The sequence below is a fragment of the Panulirus ornatus genome, chromosome 2, assembly GCF_036320965.1.
Source record: "Panulirus ornatus isolate Po-2019 chromosome 2, ASM3632096v1, whole genome shotgun sequence".
Lineage (NCBI taxonomy): Eukaryota > Metazoa > Arthropoda > Malacostraca > Decapoda > Palinuridae > Panulirus > Panulirus ornatus.
This window is the reverse complement of record NC_092225.1, coordinates 27,199,383-27,221,061: the sequence shown is the minus strand read 5'-3', so window position 1 is coordinate 27,221,061 and position 21,679 is coordinate 27,199,383. Positions and strand designations below refer to the sequence as shown.

General features: G+C 46.6%; 1 protein-coding gene across 4 annotated transcripts in view; it reads right to left on the bottom strand.

Annotated features, from left to right (window-relative positions):
• LOC139754816 (ionotropic receptor 93a-like) overlaps window positions 1-20,440 on the bottom strand; it is a 29,868-nt gene extending 9,428 nt beyond the window's left edge. Inside the window, exons 1-8 of one of the 4 annotated variants that reach the window (XM_071672671.1) lie at window positions 20,323-20,440; window positions 12,338-12,515; window positions 9,392-9,519; window positions 8,582-8,698; window positions 8,244-8,482; window positions 6,768-6,896; window positions 4,574-4,745; window positions 928-1,164 (exon numbers count right to left, since the gene is read on the bottom strand). In XM_071672671.1, the coding sequence (XP_071528772.1) occupies window positions 928-1,164; window positions 4,574-4,745; window positions 6,768-6,896; window positions 8,244-8,482; window positions 8,582-8,698; window positions 9,392-9,519; window positions 12,338-12,434 (1,119 nt within the window). In that variant the 5' untranslated portion in view covers window positions 12,435-12,515; window positions 20,323-20,440. Of the gene's footprint in view, window positions 1-927; window positions 1,165-4,573; window positions 4,746-6,767; window positions 6,897-8,243; window positions 8,483-8,581; window positions 8,699-9,391; window positions 9,520-12,337; window positions 15,651-20,322 lie in introns of those variants that run through there. The other 3 variants (XM_071672691.1, XM_071672680.1, XM_071672697.1) reach the window with 3 other exon arrangements.
• Between the last annotated feature and the right edge of the window lie 1,239 nt (window positions 20,441-21,679).

The window sequence follows — 21,679 nt, the reverse complement described above, 5'->3', positions numbered from 1 at the left end:
TACACAGCTATGTTGTCGTGTGGTACACAGCTATGTTGTCGTGTGGTATGCAGCTATGATGTCGTGTGGTATGCAGCTATGTTGTCGTGTGGTATGCAGCTATGTTGTCGTGTGGTATGCAGCTATGATGTAGTGTGGTATGCAGCTATGTTGTCGTGTGGTATGCAGCTATGATGTAGTGTGGTATGCAGCTATGATGTAGTGTGGTACACAGCTTTGTTGTCGTGTGGTATACAGCTATGTTGTCGTGTGGTACACGGCTATGCTATGTAGTACACAGCTATGTTGTCGTGTAAAACATAACCATGTTGCGGGAGCCAGAGATATGTTGTGTTTTCAATTGGGTAAAGCCTGGTAAAAAAAAATTGTAACATCTGTAAAAAAATTTATATACCTGACATTTGTTTTGATGAACAAAACGCCCACAGGTCCTGCAACACACATCCCTGATCATTCATGCCAACGTTCATGTCTACGTTAATGTATACATCATGAAGGAAAAACATATACGAGACCCCGTGGTGAAGGTTGTACAATGATCATCAGAAAACGAGGTTAGGATACACGAGTTATATTCATGCATCTGGGACAGAAAACGAGCTTAGCATACACCAGTTATATTCATGCATCTGGGACAGAAAACGAGCTTCGTATACACTAGTTATATTCATGCATCTGGGAAAGTCAATTTAACTGATCTGTTTACCTCCCGTCGAAGGCTCACGTTCATGCAGTAACTGGCGGGGGGGGGAAAAAAAAAAATAGAGGACATGACAGCCTATAAGACGGCTGGCACAGCCAGATGCCCTGGATGACACAAACGTAAACATTTTCTTTACCTTTTCTTTAAGTGACAGAGCGTCACTAGCAGGCTGGGCGACACCAGGCCCTTGTGGAGTGAGACTGTGGGCGAATCGCATGCCTTACCTCGACCAGGGCTAGGGAGACGATTATCAGGGTGGCCAGGATGGCTGCCCACACTTCCGTGGCCAGCGGGTAGTAGAGATTCTGCCAGGCTGGCCTCAGCCGGGGCTTGGCCATACCGAAGCCTAGCGGGGAGTAGTCGAAGACGTCTGTGAAGTCGTACATCTCCAGGCGGTCGGGGAGAATCACGTGGACGACGCTGGCTACGAAGGCCTTGCGACGCCTCACCTGGTCAGTCACCTACGGGGGAACAGTGGTCAGTCACCTACGGGGGAAGAGTGGTCAGTCACCTACAAGAGAACAGTGGTCAGTCATCTACGGGGAACAGTGGTTAGTCATCTACGGGGCACAGTGGTCAGTCACCTACGGGGGAACAGTGGTCAGTCACCTACGGGGGAACAGTGGTCAGTCACCTACGGGGGAACAGTGGTCAGTCACCTACGGGGGAACAGTGGTCAGTCATCTACGGGGGAACAGTGGTCAGTCATCTACGGGGGAACAGTGGTCAGTCATCTACGGGGAACAGTGGTTAGTCATCTACGGGGCACAGTGGTCAGTCACCTACGGGGGAACAGTGGTCAGTCACCTACGGGGGAACAGTGGTCAGTCACCTACGGGGGAACAGTGGTCAGTCATCTACGGGGGAACAGTGGTCAGTCACCTACGGGGGAACAGTGGTCAGTCATCTACGGGGGAACAGTGGTCAGTCACCTACGGGGGAACAGTGGTCAGTCATCTACGGGGAACAGTGGTTAGTCATCTACGGGGCACAGTGGTCAGTCATCTACGGGGAACAGTGGTCAGTCACCTACGGGGGAACAGTGGTCAGTCATCTACGGGGGAACAGTGGTCAGTCACCTACGGGGGAACAGTGGTCAGTCACCTACGGGGGAACAGTGGTTAGTCATCTACGGGGCACAGTGGTCAGTCATCTACGGGGAACAGTGGTCAGTCATCTACGGGGGAACAGTGGTCAGTCACCTACGGGGGAACAGTGGTCAGTCATCTACGGGGGAACAGTGGTCAGTCACCTACGGGGGAACAGTGGTCAGTCATCTACGGGGGAACAGTGGTCAGTCACCTACGGGGGAACAGTGGTCAGTCATCTACGGGGGAACAGTGGTCAGTCATCTACGGGGGAACAGTGGTCAGTCACCTACGGGGGAACAGTGGTCAGTCACCTACGGGGGAACAGTGGTCAGTCACCTACGGGGGAAGAGTGGTCAGTCACCTACAAGAGAACAGTGGTCAGTCATCTACGGGGAACAGTGGTTAGTCATCTACGGGGCACAGTGGTCAGTCACCTACGGGGGAACAGTGGTCAGTCACCTACGGGGGAACAGTGGTCAGTCACCTACGGGGGAACAGTGGTCAGTCATCTACGGGGGAACAGTGGTCAGTCACCTACGGGGGAACAGTGGTCAGTCATCTACGGGGGAACAGTGGTCAGTCACCTACGGGGGAACAGTGGTCAGTCATCTACGGGGAACAGTGGTTAGTCATCTACGGGGCACAGTGGTCAGTCATCTACGGGGAACAGTGGTCAGTCACCTACGGGGGAACAGTGGTCAGTCATCTACGGGGGAACAGTGGTCAGTCACCTACGGGGGAACAGTGGTCAGTCACCTACGGGGGAACAGTGGTTAGTCATCTACGGGGCACAGTGGTCAGTCATCTACGGGGAACAGTGGTCAGTCATCTACGGGGGAACAGTGGTCAGTCACCTACGGGGGAACAGTGGTCAGTCATCTACGGGGGAACAGTGGTCAGTCACCTACGGGGGAACAGTGGTCAGTCATCTACGGGGGAACAGTGGTCAGTCACCTACGGGGGAACAGTGGTCAGTCATCTACGGGGGAACAGTGGTCAGTCATCTACGGGGGAACAGTGGTCAGTCACCTACGGGGGAACAGTGGTCAGTCACCTACGGGGGAAGAGTGGTCAGTCACCTACGGGGGAAGAGTGGTCAGTCACCTACGGGGGAACAGTGGTCAGTCACCTACGGGGGAACAGTGGTCAGTCACCTACGGGGGAACAGTGGTCAGTCATCTACGGGGGAACAGTGGTCAGTCACCTACGGGGGAAGAGTGGTCAGTCACCTACGGGGGAAGAGTGGTCAGTCACCTACGGGGGAACAGTGGTCAGTCACCTACGGGGGAACAGTGGTCAGTCACCTACGGGGGAACAGTGGTCTGTCATCTACGGGGGAACAGTGGTCAGTCCCCTACGGGGGATCAGTGGTTAGTCATCTACGTGGGACAGTGTGCATGACGCACTTTCATGTTACGTGCATGAGCCTGACGTACAGGATGGAGACAGTACAGTGTACAGCATCATGAACATGTACATGGCTGACAGCCGACCAAGACCAGGTAAGTACGTGACAATGTCATGCGTGAAACTGGTCGATGCACTGATACTGGGCGACTACAGAGTTAAACTGGTGATCCATAGAAAACCATTGATCAGTTTGATTATTTGTGGCGATCAATGATTGTGGAGTGTACATATGATCATATTGTTACGAAGACGTGTGTGTTTGTATCTATTTCTTATCAGGGCGAGGAGTGATGCTTGAGGCTGGCTCGGAGTTTCTGTCCACCCAGCATTTTACGAGAGTGTAACTACGCCGAGACTCTGGGACCCTCCAACCAATGAGAACTTCCCCTATATTTCTATAGCCAATCGAAATGTAAGGTTTATAGCAGCAAGGGCGAACACTTGTCTTCTGGTACCCACAACACCCGCTGAGACTTGATTCCTTTCTCTGAAGCCCAGCGAGGTGGGTGGTGTCCCCTGCTGTAAGTCCTGCTGTGTTGTAAGCCTGTAAGCCCTGCTGTGCTATAAGCCCGTTACCCTAGTGTTGTGCTGTAAGCCCGTTATAATTATCAGTGTAATGTTATCGAAGAACTGCCATAGAGGAAAGAGAACTCCTGGCTTGAAATCTTATCTGGAATTTTAAGTCATGTACGAATGTTATCTTATGTTCAATGTTAAGCTCACTTTCAATGTTAACGTAATGTTTCATGCTTGATTTATGTGCCTATCTTTGTACACTTGAATTCTTTCATTATAAGTAGATTTAGTGTAATGCTGGTCTTTAATTCAATCCCATAACTTTATTATTGTGTTATCCTGAGTTGTGCAACTTGACAAATCTATAACGTCCTTGCAAAACAAGGACCAGTAGTATTTGTAACAATATATCATAGTTTTTTGAAGAAAATCATCCACCGTACATCTGCCACAATGTCACATGTATATCTTCAATACGTTAGAAACAAATGCACAAAAAGGTTATTTCAATCCCATGATATAAGATCTGAGTACACAAAAATAACTACTGTACTTAGTACCTGAAATAAAACAAAAGAGTGCCTCATCCGTAGACAGCTTCCGAGAGCAGTGGCCGGAGCAATACCTGTAGAATAGGAAGAAGACGGCAACATTTGAGTGACATAACGGAACGGATGGAGAGAGAGAGAGGTGATGGCTGAAGAAGTTAATGAGACCGAAGGCTTGTGGTTTCCACAGTGGACTATAGAGAGGAGGATCAAGAGCCAACCCCAAAACATATTCGTGTTCTAAAGGGTTGAATCCTTTACTGACCTCACATCCGTCACTCCAGCACATCCTAAAAGGTATTTACCTGTTGCCAGGTGGCGGAGGGAAGGACTTGGATGGTGAAGTTGAGGACGTCTGCCAGGGTCTGGAGGAGCTGGTAGTCCACCCCGGAGTACCTGGTGGCGTTGCCCTCGCCAGATGTAACCCAGTAGGGTGGGTAGGGCAAGCCCGTCACGTTGACTGTGGCGCCATGGAAACTGTGGACAGAGGACCATGGCGAGTCAGGGACCATACTGCACCCAGGCAGACGCTGCTCTGCACTACACCACCTGAACGTATATGGAAACTTGTACGGGAGGAGAGGGTGGAAGATAATAACCAAAGTCTACCTTTATCAGTGTCTGTTCTACCAGATGGGTAACAGGTCGTGGCGTCATTTGAGATGCTGTAGTCATATTAGTATTATATGAATGATTTTTTCTGGACGTCTAGTACGAAATTAATGTGCATAAAGGAAAAGGGAAGATGAGTGAGTGTTATTATGCTGCACACACCAACTGGACTTCCCTAGATTATAGATAATGATGACCAGCTCCGTGATCACGACGGGACGACCTTTGGATAGAATGGTCTGGTCTTTGACCTGACCCTTAAAGATGCAGGCCATGACCCAAGGGTTGTATACCATCGTGTTGGAAGAGGTCACTCTCCATAACCGTCAGCAGGATAACAACTTCCTTCAAGCAAGTCTTCCTTCTATCTCAGTGTGACAGGAACGGACGGACATGACACACGACACCAGGTAACGCGTTCGTGAATGAGTAACCCAGGTAATAAGTTAGTCACTTCTTCCTGGACGGCAAGGTAAACCATACGAGGGTAACTTCCATGTGCCCCTCCGCCCATGACGGAGACACGACGCTAACCAAAGCTTCTCTGACGTTTGAAATCACCTTGAAGACCCTCTGTACTGGAGGCTGGGGAAGATGAGGAAAAACAAACCTATTACGCGATGCAATCGGGATAAAAACTTGTGACAGAGCGGCACATCATGTTGCACAGACCAGTGACTGACCAACACCTCTCCTGTCTGTTTGAGAGACATAGACCAGTGACTGACCAACACCTCTCCAGACTGAGAGACACACAGACCAGTGACTGACCAACACCTATCCAGTATGTGAGAGACACACAGACCAGTGACTGACCAACACCTCTCCAGTATGTGAGAGACACACAGACCAGTGACTGACTGTGAGAGACACACAGACCAGTGACTGACCAACACCTCTCCAGTCTGTATGAGAGACACAGACCAGTGACTGACCAACACCTCTCCTGTCTGTTTGAGAGGCACAGACCAGTGACTGACCAACACCTCTCCAGACTGAGAGACACACAGACCAGTGACTGACCAACACCTCTCCAGTATGTGAGAGACACACAGACCAGTGACTGACTGTGAGAGACACACAGACCAGTGACTGACCAACACCTCTCCAGTCTGTATGAGAGACACAGACCAGTGACTGACCAACACCTCTCTAGTCTGTATGATAGACACAGACCAGTGACTGACCAACACCTCTCCAGACTGAGAGACACACAGACCAGTGACTGACTGTGAGAGACACACAGACCAGTGACTGAACAACACCTCTCCAGTCTGTGAGAGACACAGACCAGTGACTGACCAACACCTCTCCAGTCTGTATGAGAGACACAGACCAGTGACTGAACAACATCTCTCCAGTCTGTGAGAGACACAGACCAGTGACTGACCAACACCTCTCCAGTCTGTGAGAGACACAGACCAGTGACTGACCAACACCTCTCCAGTCTGTGAGAGACACAGACCAGTGACTGAACAACACCTCTCCAGTCTGTGAGAGACACAGACCAGTGACTGACCAACACCTCTCCAGTCTGTATGAGAGACACAGACCAGTGACTGACCAACACCTCTCCAGACTGAGAGACACACAGACCAGTGACTGACTGTGAGAGACACACAGACCAGTGACTGACCAACACCTCTCCAGTCTGTATGAGAGACACAGACCAGTGACTGACCAACACCTCTCCAGTCTGTGAGAGACACAGACCAGTGACTGACCAACACCTCTCCAGACTGAGAGACACACAGACCAGTGACTGACTGTGAGAGACACACAGACCAGTGACTGACCAACACCTCTCCAGTCTGTGAGAGACACAGACCAGTGACTGACCAACACCTCTCCAGTCTGTGAGAGACCCACGAACATGTGTCCACTCACTTGGAGAACTTGTTGGGGAAGAGCGGCAGGCGGGAGATGAAGACGAGGCCACGGGCTACAGTCCAGGAAGCCAGGCGAGCTACCCGCGCCCCTCGCCCACTATACGGCAGGTGGGCGTACACCCCACACCTGCAATACAACACGGGTATATACATGCGTGAGTGTGTGAGCTGCCGTCGTACGAACCTAAGAGGACACATAACTTATATAGCGCTCCTTAAAACTACTGAATACACTGCCTTAATACAAGTTACTCTCTTATACCCTTACCAGTTCACATCCCGGGACCTGGCTGGCCTTACCCACGCCATATACTGAAGTACAAGTATAACACCACTGGTCATATAACAGCGAACTGTCGCAATAATCATAATTAGTAGATAATGTAAAGTGTTGGTTGTCTCAATACCTACCAACAGTTTTCTGTTCGGTGTTACACACACTTCTGCATACGAGGAGAGAGAGAGAGAGAGAGAGAGAGAGAGAGAGAGAGAGAGAGAGAGAGAGAGCTCTACAGTCCTGAGGCCCCGTCCGTAATCCGTTTTTTTTTTTCCTTCTTCTAAACTATCATTTCTACTCTCAAGGTTAGCGGCATTAACTGCAGCCTGGCTCGGCTTCTTCCGCGAGCCCATAACTCTGTCGCTGAAGAAATGCTTCCTCATGTACCTCTCCGTGTACACTTCCTCATGTGCCTCTCCGTGTACACTTCCTCATGTCCCTCCGTACAACTCGTCTAGCTTCCAGTGGCGTCCTTATGCTCAAGCCTCTCTCTCTCTCTCTTTCTCTCTCTCTCGTAGTATCAAAGATCTCTTCACGTCATCCTCAACTCCTGAGACAACAAAGCCATCACGTCTCTCTCCCTCCCTCCCTATGTGCTCAAGATTCGTGAGGGGGCGCCTCCCTCCCCTCTCTCCTCACCGCTCCCTCCACACACACACACACACACAGGTCCGGCACCATTCTTCTTACGTTCCCCTGGAGTATGGTGCAGTATGGCTCTTGAGGCAAGATTAGCCTGTTACATCACGTTCCGTTTTAGGACGAACGCACACACACACACACACACGTCGAGTTTATCTCCCCAAAGCATTCCACAGTCCTTGAATTTGAAGGCAATTTCGACACAGACCCTAATTATAATTTGCACGCTACACTATCCTGCGGCTTGTCATCATTTTACTAGCGTGTATTTCAACCTGTCACTCCCTCGTCCATCCAAACACTTCTCTCTAATATTGTTCTTTCAAAGCCACAAATCTGGCCAACTTCATTTACACCTCTGCATGTCAATCGTTTGATGTATATGGCTCACAAGCACAACCATCTACATGACAACGTGCTGGAACCCACCTGGAAACACTTCGACTCTTAAGGACCTGACCTCGTACACCTCACAGTACAGAGAACCAGAGGACACCACTGTGTCTGTAGCTGACGCACCTGCCGAAGTTTTAAAGTCCCCCAAGCCCCGAGTACCTTAATGCTGTTGCTGGTGGTGGAGACTCGACGTTTATAAACATGGTGTCCATCATGGAGAAGGTCCAGTGGGCGGTCATCAGTGCTCTGAGATGGCGTATGGCTAGACTAGTCACTACCAGGAGCCTAGTCCAGCTCAGCAGCAGGCGCTCCTTCACCGACCACTCCCCCAGGGAAGCCAGGAACCTGGCCTCCTGGCTCATCACCACCACCACCACACACCACGACGCCACCTGCACCTGCGGTAGACGTCGGGACTCGAGTGTGACACTCACATAAACCTCACCCTCACAACCGTAACACTCACCTACCCTACCCTACCAGCGTCGCTTGCTCACCTGGCGGACTTGGATGACGACCTGGGTGAGTCGTGCAAACGTGTCGTTGGTGTCGTGGCCGTTCATGGATGCCTGGAACACGGCCACGCCCCAGGGGGCCCACGGGTCAGCAACCTCCTGGACAACACGAGGGAGATGTTAATTACCAGGTGACAGCATTCCTGTCTTTTGGTTCCCTGCTACGTACAGTATGGGGAGGGAGGTGAACTCTGGTAAGGCCCGATCGCACGGACATGTCATTCCTTGACGGTCGCGCTAAGAAGGGGCGACACAGAAATCAGGTGGTGGGATAATCACATGAGCACCCATGACGGAAGCCTACCATACCCTCTTCCCTGTGGAACTTGTAAGACTGCACACACTTGACTTGCCCCCGGATCAAACCCACCATTAACTCGTACGTTTGCACCGAGACCAGTCCTTCTTCTACCACTACTACATCAACCCTCTATAAGGATTTGAAAGTCGTACCGAGAATATTAAATCTATCGTTAAAAAAGGGGGTTAGATCATGGATGTTAAAGTTAATTCTTCGTACTTAAAAAGTTATTTCTAAGCAATATATCCTAAAATTCAAAGGTCATCTTAGATTCCACTGATCATGCAGCGGCAGCATTTAAGTCCAAGTTTACTTTACTTTTCCACGTAGCAAATCAAATGTCTTTTAAAATTTAACCTACATCTCTTCAACAACGCGGGATCCTCATATCTTGACTGCATTCCATCTTTTGCAGGCATTGCATCTTCAGCAAGAACTTACTAACCGCGGTGCAAAGTTGACTTTCAGTGCAAAGTCTAGGGCAACTGCACCTTGAAGACGTCCATGTGTGAGGAGGCGTCGTCGGTGAGGAGGAGGAGGGAGCACCGCGGCCGCTCCGTGCTGCTCAGCACAGCCTCCACCACTCCAGCCGCCCTCGCTAACGTCTCCCGCTCGCCTCCTGAAGTACACTGCCTATCACGACTCGGTACCATTTCCCCAGTGGTATCCTAATGCTTTTTTTTTTTTTTCCAAGTCTTATTATGTAAGTTCGACTGATACGGTGCAAGGAAAAGGTTTAACCTCTTGAGCACGACGGTGCGAGAGCAGGATGAACTGGCGATCTGTGTGTTTCAAAATATCCCTTTCCGTCCGTTGCATAAGTGACATTTTTTTCCCTCTTACCCCGCGCCAAGGGGAAGTTTTCAGACATCAACGGAGTGAACTTAAACACCAGACGCACTATCACAAAAGCCAGATATCATAGCATTACACCACCACCATCACCACCACCCAGCCGCTTCGTCACGTCTTACGCAAGGCTTTCACCATCTCTCCTTTTCTCAACCGACCATATTTTCCAAGACCCGCGCAACACCTCACATTCTCCCCCGAATGCTTCGCATCCGCCACCCTATCATCTAACGCATCCACCACTCTCATCATCTACCACAACTATGGAATGAGTTAGATCAAGAGTTGGACAAAGAAGATATTCGAGTGGAAAGGAGGAATGTTTCTAAAAGACACGCTCTCAAGAAATGGACTGATACATATGAACAAAGCAAATTAGCGTCCGGTTTCCTAGTTAGATATACAGGCTACAAAAAAAGAAAAAAGGACATTACTTGCTCTGTACAGTGAATGATCAGACCAGACTTCATCTCGAATAAGCTGCTCATTTCCGGTTACCGAAGTTGATGAAAGATGAAGAAAACTCAGAACAAAAAACAAATCAAACCGTTCACTCGGAAACAAAACTCAGAACAAAAAAATAAAGCCAACCGTTCACTCAGAAACAAAACTCAGAACAAAAAAATAAAGCCAACCGTTCACTCGGAAACAAAACTCAGAACAAAAAATAAAGCCAACCGTTCACTCAGAAACAACACGTACGAACAGTCTCCATAGATGTCAATAAAAAGTGATGAAATACTAAAATCATATTTATACCATAATTCAAGTTGACTACTTCAAGTCAAGACTAAAACTCAGTGACCAACAATAAATCTATAAAGTTAGGAGAAAAAAAAAAATGCAAGACAAACATGAAAAAAACTTTTCAATCGTAAAGTAATTGAATATTGATTTAAAACTACCTCCAGATGGCGTCATGGTGAAATTACCAATACTTTTCGATCAAAGTTAGACGGATATTCTAGTGATATCGAATATCAGTATCTAAACCTGTTCAAAAACGAAATTCAACTCCTTTTTTTAAAAAAAAATTTGCGTAGCTTCCCCCAAGTCATCCAGTTTTCTACACTGAAAAGAACAACTTCTTTTTTAAAATTTGAGCAGCTTCCCCCAAGTCATCCAGTTTTCTATACTGAAAAGAACTATAGAGTTTTATGTAAAAAAATTTTTTTCCCCTTTAGAATTTCCACATCATTCTCTTCCTGTACTGCATGACGCTCCAGCGCAATTTTCCCTTTCAGGAAAACGCCATAAAGAACGGGCCATCATACCTAAGATTAGCATTGTCAAGCTCAAGGAACGTACCGTCAGGCTCAGCGAACGTACCGTCGTGCTCAAGGATCGTACGTACCGTCGCGCTTAGCCAACGTACCGTCGTGCTCAAGGATCGTACGTACCGTCGTGCTCAAGGATCGTACGTACCGTCGCGCTTAGCCAACGTACCGTCGTGCTCAAGGATCGTACCGTCGCGCTTAGCGAACGTACCGTCGTGCTCAAGGAACGTACCGTCGCGCTTAGCCAACGTACCGTCGTGCTCAAGGATCGTACCGTCGCGCTTAGCCAACGTACCGTCGTGCTCAAGGATCGTACGTACCGTCGCGCTTAGCCAACGTACCGTCGTGCTCAAGGATCGTACCGTCGCGCTTAGCCAACGTACCGTCGTGCTCAAGGATCGTACCGTCGCGCTTAGCCAACGTACCGTCGTGCCCAAGGATCGTACCGTCGCGCTTAGCCAACGTACCGTCGTGCTCAAGGATCGTACCGTCGCGCTTAGCCAACGTACCGTCGTGCCCAAGGATCGTACCGTCGCGCTTAGCCAACGTACCGTCGTGCTCAAGGATCGTACCGTCGCGCTTAGCGAACGTACCGTCGTGCCCAAGGATCGTACCGTCGCGCTTAGCCAACGTACCGTCGTGCTCAAGGATCGTACCGTCGCGCTTAGCGAACGTACCGTCGTGCTCAAGGATCGTACCGTCGTGCTCAAGGGAGTAATTTGACAATTACTGGGGCAGATAGATAGCTAATGAGTTGGCAATGCTAATAAGTAATGCCAGTGTACGATACCTGTCCACATACGGTGTGATACCTGCAACACAATTCAACACATACACATAATCCAATTAATATTTTTATATTTTCTATGTAACAAATGAAGCACATCAATATATAAAAAACATGCTATTCATATATTTTTTTTTTCTTTAGTAATCATGAATTCAAAACTAAAATATAAATGAATGAATATTGGCAATGACTGAAACGGCTTACTGGCTACAGAAGTACAAAGTAAATACAAAGTAAATACTTTCCATGGTCAAAATGTACAAGTGTGTCTTGTAAAACTATATAGCTGCGTTACGATCTAGTTTGCCACAGGATAAACTATACCTAACTCAGTGTTTTAAAAGTCCGTGGAAAAAATTGTGTCCCCCCTATTCAAACTTAGATTGTTAAAGGTTTTTTACCTAACCAAATCTAAACTGACCTACGCCTGAAAAACCTTGGGGTGAGGGAGAGAAATCCTCATATGATCTGAAAAATCAAAGTACAACTGCATTATAACAGCGCCATTAATAACTGACCTGTGTGGTTGAGGAGGGTTGAGGCGGACATACGAGCAGCAGAGGCGGCGGCCATGATGCATGACGTCACCACCAAGGCAGCGCAGGCGACCTTCATTTCTTGCCTCCGTCCGTCCGTACAACTGATAAGATACCGCTTGAGAATCTGTTTCAGTATAACGTCTGATGGTTCTGTCAACTAGAGATAACAACAATTACACTAGTAAATCACCCGTGCCGTGTATCAGAGAATGATGAGAGGACTTCCAACCCCGAGGCAAAAAAGGAGCGCAGTGGTTCACTCACCACGAGCAGATGCTGGAGACACCATCACCACCTCCCCAGCCCTCCAAGTTTCCCTTTATTCCTTCTCCATTCCTTCTGTCATCCATAGAATCACTCATAACAAATAGAAGAAGAGAGAGAAGTGCAGTACAAGTTACGATAACTATACAAAGTTGATGTGACAAGGTATGTTTTTATCAGTTTTACAGGGCGTTGTATGATGTGTGTTTTGAGAGGCTACGGAAACACGAGTAACAGCAACAACACACAGTGCTCTATTGGGTAACGAAGGGAGGTGATGTGGCCTAGTGCAAGAAGCTACTTAAGGTGTTTTTTTTTATGGTAAGACGGTGATGTAAAATGAGATGTTGGAGGCTGGCGTGGCAGGTGTCCAGTGGGTGCTGGTAAAGTTGCTGAAGCTGAGGCAGGCATCCCAAAGGAGGGCGTGGCCGTTGTCTCGTGGAGCTTCTGCAGGAGGGAGATATAGCAGCCACTACAGAGCCTTACGGTCTGAAGTTCAAGTTACTTCTTGAGACAGGCGGAGGCGATGTCCTACATGAGTCCTACAGAAAGTGAACGTCACGGGTGAGACACTACAGAGACGTGCCAGGAACATGAAGCCTCCGGAGTCACACGGAAGACTACTACTGACGGAGGAAGCGCCTCAAGGGATCCTTGAGCCTGCAGTCGCATGGTTAAGACTTCAGGCACCAGCGTGGCGCACTTAACTGTCTGAGACAAGTCGACTGATGGGCTGATTTGCCCTCTGTAATGCTCGGGTATATGAGTGTGACCCGACTCAGGCCATAAGGTCGGTCCTGGGGAATGAAGATGACCATTTAGGAACTGTCAAAGCCTCTAGAATGACTAGAGACCAAAGGCGGGGATAATACCGCTGACTGGGTAGCAGCCACGACGAGGAGGCACCGCTGGTTGGCAAGGGGACCTGAAGAAGACGGAAATTCTGACATTTAGATCTTATGTGGTTGCCTCTGCTGACCTTGCCTCTCGCATGCTGTGTGACCCAGGTGAGACCATCGCAGCGGTGGGACGACCCATGTTCCCCAGGGAGAGATTAATTCAATTGTTCAATGCGGTTGATGTAAACTTACAGTGGTCAGGTGTTCTGCACTGTCCCTCAGCATCTAGAATTATCTCCTCCTCCCAGCGAAGATCCTGGGAAAAGTCTCTCCGTGCTGGATGCAGCGGCATTTTTATCTTAAGTCCCATGTATACAGTGTATTCTGCAGTTTATACTTATTTGTAATGTACGGGGAGGGAGTTCTACGCTCTTGGGGGCTTCATGTGAGTGAGAGTTTCCATGCATGCAATCCACGATTTCCACAGAGAGAGAGAGAGAGAGAGAGAGAGAGAGAGAGAGAGAGAGAGAGAGAGGCCAATATTCCGTCTCAAAGCTACGCTGTTAAATAATTTGCAGCTCTTTGCCATGTAGCTTACGTAAAAAGGCGTCGCTCAAACCCTCAAAAGATTTACAGGTTTACGCGAACATGCAAAATAACCTCGATTTTCTTACGCCACTTTGCGGTAGCCACGATCTCAAAGCCCTTGCCTTCGTTGATACTGGATTTGTAAAACGATAATTCGACACATTAAGCCACAACGATGGTAGCTTGTTGGATCCCTTCCGTCTGTGTGGGTCAGCAGCACAACTCGGTAACTATCTAACTTAAGCTTGTTTAGATCTGGTATAGAGACTGACCTTGACATACAGTCATCACAGTGTTGACATCGCATGGTCAAAGTTTAAACTGAAAAGGTAAAACACGTAGGGTATGGCGTGGGTAAGGATCTACACTGATAGATTGAACAGCCTTTATTTCTCTCAAAGATGATCGCTGTCGAACTAGGGAGACTGATAACTTAACTCTCTGGTGACACAGCTGGTGTGGATGCAGTGCTCCTCAAGAGCAGGTAACACTTAAAAAAAACTATCAAGTGCAATGGTTCATCAGCAGAAGGATTTTGGCTTAAGGTCATTAATTAATGCTAGAAGGGGAGCCCGTGTACCTCTGCTTAAGCACAACGGTTGTACGACCTTTAAAAAGCATTAAGATACACCTCCTGAGCATACGGCAGTATGACTTTAGGGTATGATGACCTGGCCTTTGACCTGACGCCTAAAAGGCCAAGTAAAAGGCTAGGACATCAACCCCAGAGGTGCCGCGCTCGCAGTTCGTACCGTTGAGGTAAGTCGTACAGTCGTGATGTTCAGTCGTGTAAAGTCGTGGTAAGTCGTAAAGTCGTGGTGTAGAGTCGTACAGTCGTGACGTTCAAGTCGTACCGTTGTGGTAAGTCGTAAAAGTCGTGGTGTAGAGTCGTAAAGTCGTGGTGTAGAGTCGTACAGTCGTGACGTTCAAGTCGTACCGTTGTGGTAAGTCGTAAGAGTCGTGGTGTAGAGTCGTACCGTCGTGCCGCAAGGGGGTTTAAAAGAAGTGGTTGGGTATTTGCCAAGACTGGTGCAGGAATGCCAGGGTTTACACTGACTGGCTCAGGGGGAGGAGGTGTCAAGGCTGGCAAGTTTCTCGCCACATCCAGATCACACACAAGAAGATCTCTGTCTTGCCGCATATACCCTCCAGCCGTGTGCCAACCCACGCACACATACCCTACAGTGTCACGCAAATATCCATTATACGCCCGAATACGTTTGAATTACCGACCGTTCAGTAAAAGACCATATTTTCTGTGCCCATTTCGGCCAGCAAGGAATGAAACACGCACCGCACACAGAGCCAGCGAAAGCACCTGCACCGTTAGCCATCCACAGGAGAGGGCGCAGACAAGCCAGAATTAAATGTTAGGTAATATAAATAACTTCAAAGAGAAACGTATAAATAAGGCCACTACACATTCAAGAAACAACGAAGCGAATTGGGGCAAAGTAGTTATACCAATGGGAAGCCATCATTAAAAGGAGTGATCTCACCGAACTTAAATATGAGGCCAGACACATCAGCCTTGGCCCGTGGAACCTGCCTAAGTGAGGTTAGTCAGCTGCCGACCCGGGTGGTGCACGAGTGACGCCATGTAGTCAAGGTGGGCGGGAGGCGGCTTGGTGGCTCTCTGTTTGTCTCATTGATTTATTATAGATTGCATTTATCATTAATATATATATATATATATATATATATATATATATATATATATATATATATATATATATATATATCATCCCTGGGGATAGGGGAGAAAGAATACTTCCCACATATTCGCCGAGTGTCGTAGATGGCGACTAAAAGGGAAGGGAGCGGGGAGCTGGAAATCTTCCCCTCCCATTTTCAATTTTCCAAAAGAAGGAAGAGAGAAGGGGGCCAAGTGTGGATATTCCCTCCAAGACACAGTCCTCTGTTCTTAACGCTACCTCGCTAACGCGGGAAATGGCGATATAATGTATATATATATATATATATATATATATATATATATATATATATATATATATATATATATATATATCAGGACTTTGGATCTCAATGACTATGGCAGAGATATCTCTTGCGATATGAAGAAAAATGTAGCCCATCCTACCATTAAAAAATTATGCGTCACATCAAGTGGTTGTGTAAACAATAACAATCTACTCCAACCTTGACTACGTTGGTGTGCGTGATGGCGCAATTAATTTATTGCTCAGTGCGGGGAGGGGGAGCTCTTAATCTTAGTCTCTATCTATCGTAACAACTCATTTACAAGTTACAGGACGAGATTTCTACACTCATGGGGACTCCACCTCCTCTTGTACTTTATCAAACTGTTATTTCAGTGTGAAATAAATTACTTATCTCTTCCGTAACAAGTTTCCCGAACTGTATATACAATTCATCTGTCATCACCTTCAAATATTTATGGCTAAACCAGACACTGGTTGGAACAAAGCCTCTGCCGCATTCCGCGGGGGAACAAGTTCATGATAAACACACGGGTGCAAATGCCGCTCTTCTCGAGTCTATTGATTTATTATATGGCCGGACCGCAAGTTCCTGGAGGGATCCATCGCCGAAACTGTGTGAACACACATACTACTACGTAACAACCGGTCATGAAACTTTATGGCCAAACTGACCTGCACGGCGGATTGTCCCAGAACTAAATTCTTTGCTCTTATCATCAAGTGGACTGAACAGCAATGGACAAGTATGATTTGACATATACAAATACCTCTTACACTAACCTGATTCGTGTAGAAGGAAAAGAAATCTAGAATCTGTAACTCCATATATGTACGCTTAATGTTAATGGGTAATGTCCCACAGAGCTGGAAAAATAAAGAAAAATAAGGATAGTTAAATTTAATATTTCTCAAGGGCTATAATTCTCTTGTACCCAGCGAAACGTGTAAAGCTTACATTATCTTTAGACTGAAACAATGATAGTCTTATTTACTTACATTATCTTTAGATTGAAACAATGGTATTCTTATTTACTTACATTATCTTTAGATTGAAACAATGGTATTCTTATTTACTTACATTATCTTTAGATTGAAACAATGGTATTCTTATTAGACTGAAACAATGGTATTCTTATTTACTTACATTATCTTTAGATTGAAACAATGATAGTCTTATTTACTTACATTATCTTTAGATTGAAACAATGGTAGTTTTATTTCCATTATCCCTGGAGAACCCTACAACACCCGATGGTACCAGTAGTGGTTACCACACGTTTTGTGTAATTATCCCAACTAAAAGGCCTCAGCAAAGGCTAGGCAGCTGCAGAAATTTTAAGTCGCAACGATGCAAGGCTTACGCAAAACTAGGCTGCAATAAAGGACACGCAGCAGCAGTGCTAGGGTGCAGAAAGAACAGACTGAAGCCTGGTTAGGCTAGGCTGAATCAAGGCTTGGAACCAGCAATTCTAGGCTGCAGCAAGGCTAGATTGCATTAAGGTAAGGGGCTTCAGCAAGGACTTGTATCATCAATTTTTCATCTGTCCTTGATGTCTTAGGCCATGACATTCACTGTAATATTCATCCGTCAAGACACACAAACGTGATTCACCTGAGGATGTTCACCAGGCAAGCACAGGGCCTATCACCCGATTCTCTTAAGAGTAAGATTGTTAATTGTTAACGCAAGAGACAACGAGAAACACCTTCACTTCTTCAAAGTTCTTGCCTGACGCCATGTAAGAAGCAAGTACGTCTGACGTGATGCCTGGTGCCATATACATTAGGGGATCTCTAGGATGTTTCCTTTTTGTTGTTGTTGTTGTTCCTAAAGCTACGTCGAATAACGGAAGCAAACGTAAAATTAATGGCTCGCCTTACGCCATATACATAATCTATCACACACATTGGTTAACATGCTTTATGCTACATTACTAGAAGTGAGAGAAAGTTCCAAGGCAGGTTTAGGATTACATCAGCTTTGTAGCCTATCGTGTGCGCTTGGACTACGAAAAGTTCATTTTCCAGACGCAACCACAAACCAGCACTAAGCTGTACACTTGCTGTAACTGCTCGGTCACCACGCTCATGTTAATGCTGTTATAGAATTAAGTTATGGATAGTGGTAGTGACGCATGTGGTACAAAGCCGCAGCTCAGTGGTCATAACCCGCATAGGGCAGTATCCCCAGGTCACAGTAGTGAAGCTTCCGCAAGTCAAAGTGGTAGTAACAAGAGCAATACAACGACCCAGCTCACACTAATAGTGTGACATGTAGCACAACACCCTAGCTTACATGGTTGTGATATCTAGCGCAACGCCTAAGCTCAAAGTAGTGTGACACGTAGTACAACACCTCAGCTCCCAAGCTCTTCCTCCGCAGAAACTAATAAAAGAAGCCGCTATTTGTGATCTTAATGGGAAAAGCTGTGAGGGTGTTAGTACAACCAGGTTCTTCAAAGATCGTTCCTCCAAAAAGGGCATTAAGTCGTCACTGGCCGCCTTTCAACGAGCTCCACAGTGCTGGCAGAGTACACATTAATTTTCAGGCAGACAATGCTGTCTGTGGTCCATGTCAACAGGAGAGGGAATGTTAAGGTACGATACCTGGACGTCGATCGAACGGGTCAATTCAATCTAGTGACAAAGAGCAGCAGATGAGAGAGAGAGAGAGAGAGAGAGAGAGAGAGAGAGAGAGAGAGAGAGAGAGAGAGAGAGAGAGAGAGAGAGAGAGCACCTCGCTCATGCAGAACAGGACACCCAAAACATATGGTGAAGATGAGGGTGAGGCGAAGCTATCAATTTAATGAATATGATTTTATAATGAAAATACAGTTTGAGGACGAGAGTGGAGCGATAATGGCCTTCAAAACCTGATCCGTGAAATGATCCAAGCTAGGTTCACAGCAAGCCAAAGACTTAAGAATAATAGTAGTAATCTATACATTAATAATAATAATAATAATAATAATAATCATACCAGGAAGAAAGCTCTCAAGAGTAAAGACAAGACAGAGTTGTGATTGGCTGACCTTCCTCGGTTATGAGCCATAGGAAGAGCTGTCCCGATGAATGAAGCCCCACATTGTATACAGTAATGGCCCTCCTCTCCCCCACGACCCTCCACCAACCTATATATCTTCCCAGCCGTGCGGAAGTTACCTTGACTGTCTACCCACCACCACGGCCGCTATAATTAAAGAGGTCGCATAGCGGGATAGACTAAGGGAGCTATACAGTACCTATTACTTACAGTACCTATTTACTTACGAGCTCAGTTATGATTGCAAAAATTTGTATCCAGAAGGGCCGGGAGACCGAACGCGGTAATGCAACGATCATTAAGTTCTACGTCAAAGCAAAAGCCATGACATCAATACTAAGGCTTAGACAACATAATGTGGTAGGTCAGCACTAACCTTTATGTCGAAAACAAACTAATTAACGGTCGTCCGTGCTAATATCGTGATTTAAATGCTACTCCATTGCTAATGATTATGTTATACCGATTTAAACCAGCAGCAGTGACGCCCACTATTTGACCGTGTTGTTTACTTCTATAGATGCACCTATTAAACTCACTACCCAAGTCTAACGAACTCTTAGTGTCTAACCGTAACTCTCACATGGTGAGTCTAACTCTCACGTGAGAGTAACGGCAGCTGAGTCGAAAGTAACTCTCACTAGGCTACGGCAGCCATAACTCTCACATGGCGTCACCATAACTCACTCGGTAAGTGTCATGGCACTCTAACTAGATGGTTCTAACGGTAGCTCTCACCGAGTGTAATGGTTACGTCACAAAGCAAACAAAGTAACAAGAGCATATGAGAAATCAGTGTAGCAACTAACTCTGCTCTATAAACTCACTAGACCAACACACACACCAACTATGAACCTTTTAAGACTTCCTCAACACAAACAAAACATCAAAATCTTGAAAATATTTGAAAATAATGAAAACATCAAAGATTGCCCCGTCCTGGAGTTGTGTACAGCTAAACTACGCATTATAAAGGTCATAAGCCAGTTGCAGTGCGTTACATAACATACTTTACCGGCTAAGATTACATAGCAGTCTACTAGGCGACGCCACTTACCAAGATAATAATAAATTTACCAGTATACAGTCTAAGTCATATACTATACCGGCTACGATCATTTAGCAGTTGACTAAGCTACGGGATGTACCGGCTAAGATCATATAACAGGTTTGCGAGCCTACGTCACAGCCCGGCAAAGAACAGAATATATATACCAACCAGTTTGGGAGAAGGCTGAAGGGAAGCGCTTCATATTAGGTACTCACACAAGACAGCAGCGCGTAAGTAGGTGTGTTGAGAGGAGTTGGTCGAGACAGCGAGGGGGAGGACCTGGGGAGAGGATGTTAGTGTGAGGGAGGCGGGCTCGGGTATGACGGCTGGCGGGGTAGCTGGCCTGGCTTGCGTCGCCACCTGTTCCCTCTCTCCCACGGCGCTTTTTCAGTTCCCTCCCCACTACACCACACACACACACACACACACACACCCAACCACGCATATTTTCCACTTATAGTCATTACGTTCACCTTGTTTAGTGATTATCCTGGATTATTAAAGTAAATTACTGAACTAAACTGTCTTTGGTTATATTACTTTGAGGTAAGGATCAGGGACAATGAGATTTTGAGAAGACAATACACTTATAGATGAAAATTTACTTTGGATTCGTAAGTAAAACACCATTCATAATTAATCCAATAAAACTTTTCCCTTTTATCCTCTCCAAACTACTTGCAGCTCTTCAGAAGCACTGACCTGACTTTTAACATGTTATTAACTTCCGTAAACCCGAGGGCGTGGGCTGAGGCAATACATCCCCCTTACCAGTAGTTCAGTCACCCTTTTTTCTATGGCTATTCAGGCAAAGGGACTCGGCGCTACGAATTTGGAAAAGACTCATTCCTTCCACTCTGACTGGGCTTGTATCTCTGTTGGATGCGAATGGAAATACTTTATACGCATTTTCCTCTTGACAGGTTTTGTTCTTTTCAGCCAGAATTATCTGTAAATATTTTCGTCAGTCCATTTCTCCCTTGCTTTACCACACGTTGGTAGCTGTGATAAAAGCCACTCGAGGTAATTCCACCCATGACGATATTTTTGCATACACTTATACTGGTACACTTTACATACTTTTTCCCTTATAATTGCTACATACACCCTTAACACCGTTTCCCTTTCAATAAAAGAACAATGGCAGCTTTCACCCACATCCCCAAAATGATCCCTTGAAATTCCTGTAGACATTCTTATAAGAAGGTATTTACATCAAGTGAAAAATTCTAAGAGTTCCTACACAGAATTTGCGCCTGTGGGTGTTGGATGCAGAGTAACAAACCTATTCTCTCTTAAGAAAAGTATTAGATGTACAGATTGATTAATGTTATATTGGAACTGAATGACGAAAGCTTTGTATTAGGCCCACAAATGGTGACGCCCCAAGAACACTTACTACTCAGAAGCACAAAGGAACAACCCTGAAGGGTCAAGGATAATAAATTTCAGGTCATCCTACTCGAAGGCCACAGCGTCGTGGTCAAGTGTCACAGTGATGGCAGTCTAAGGCTAACCTGTCTTTTTTTTTTTTCTTTTACTGCACTGACACTTCAAGCCTAGCTTTGTTTC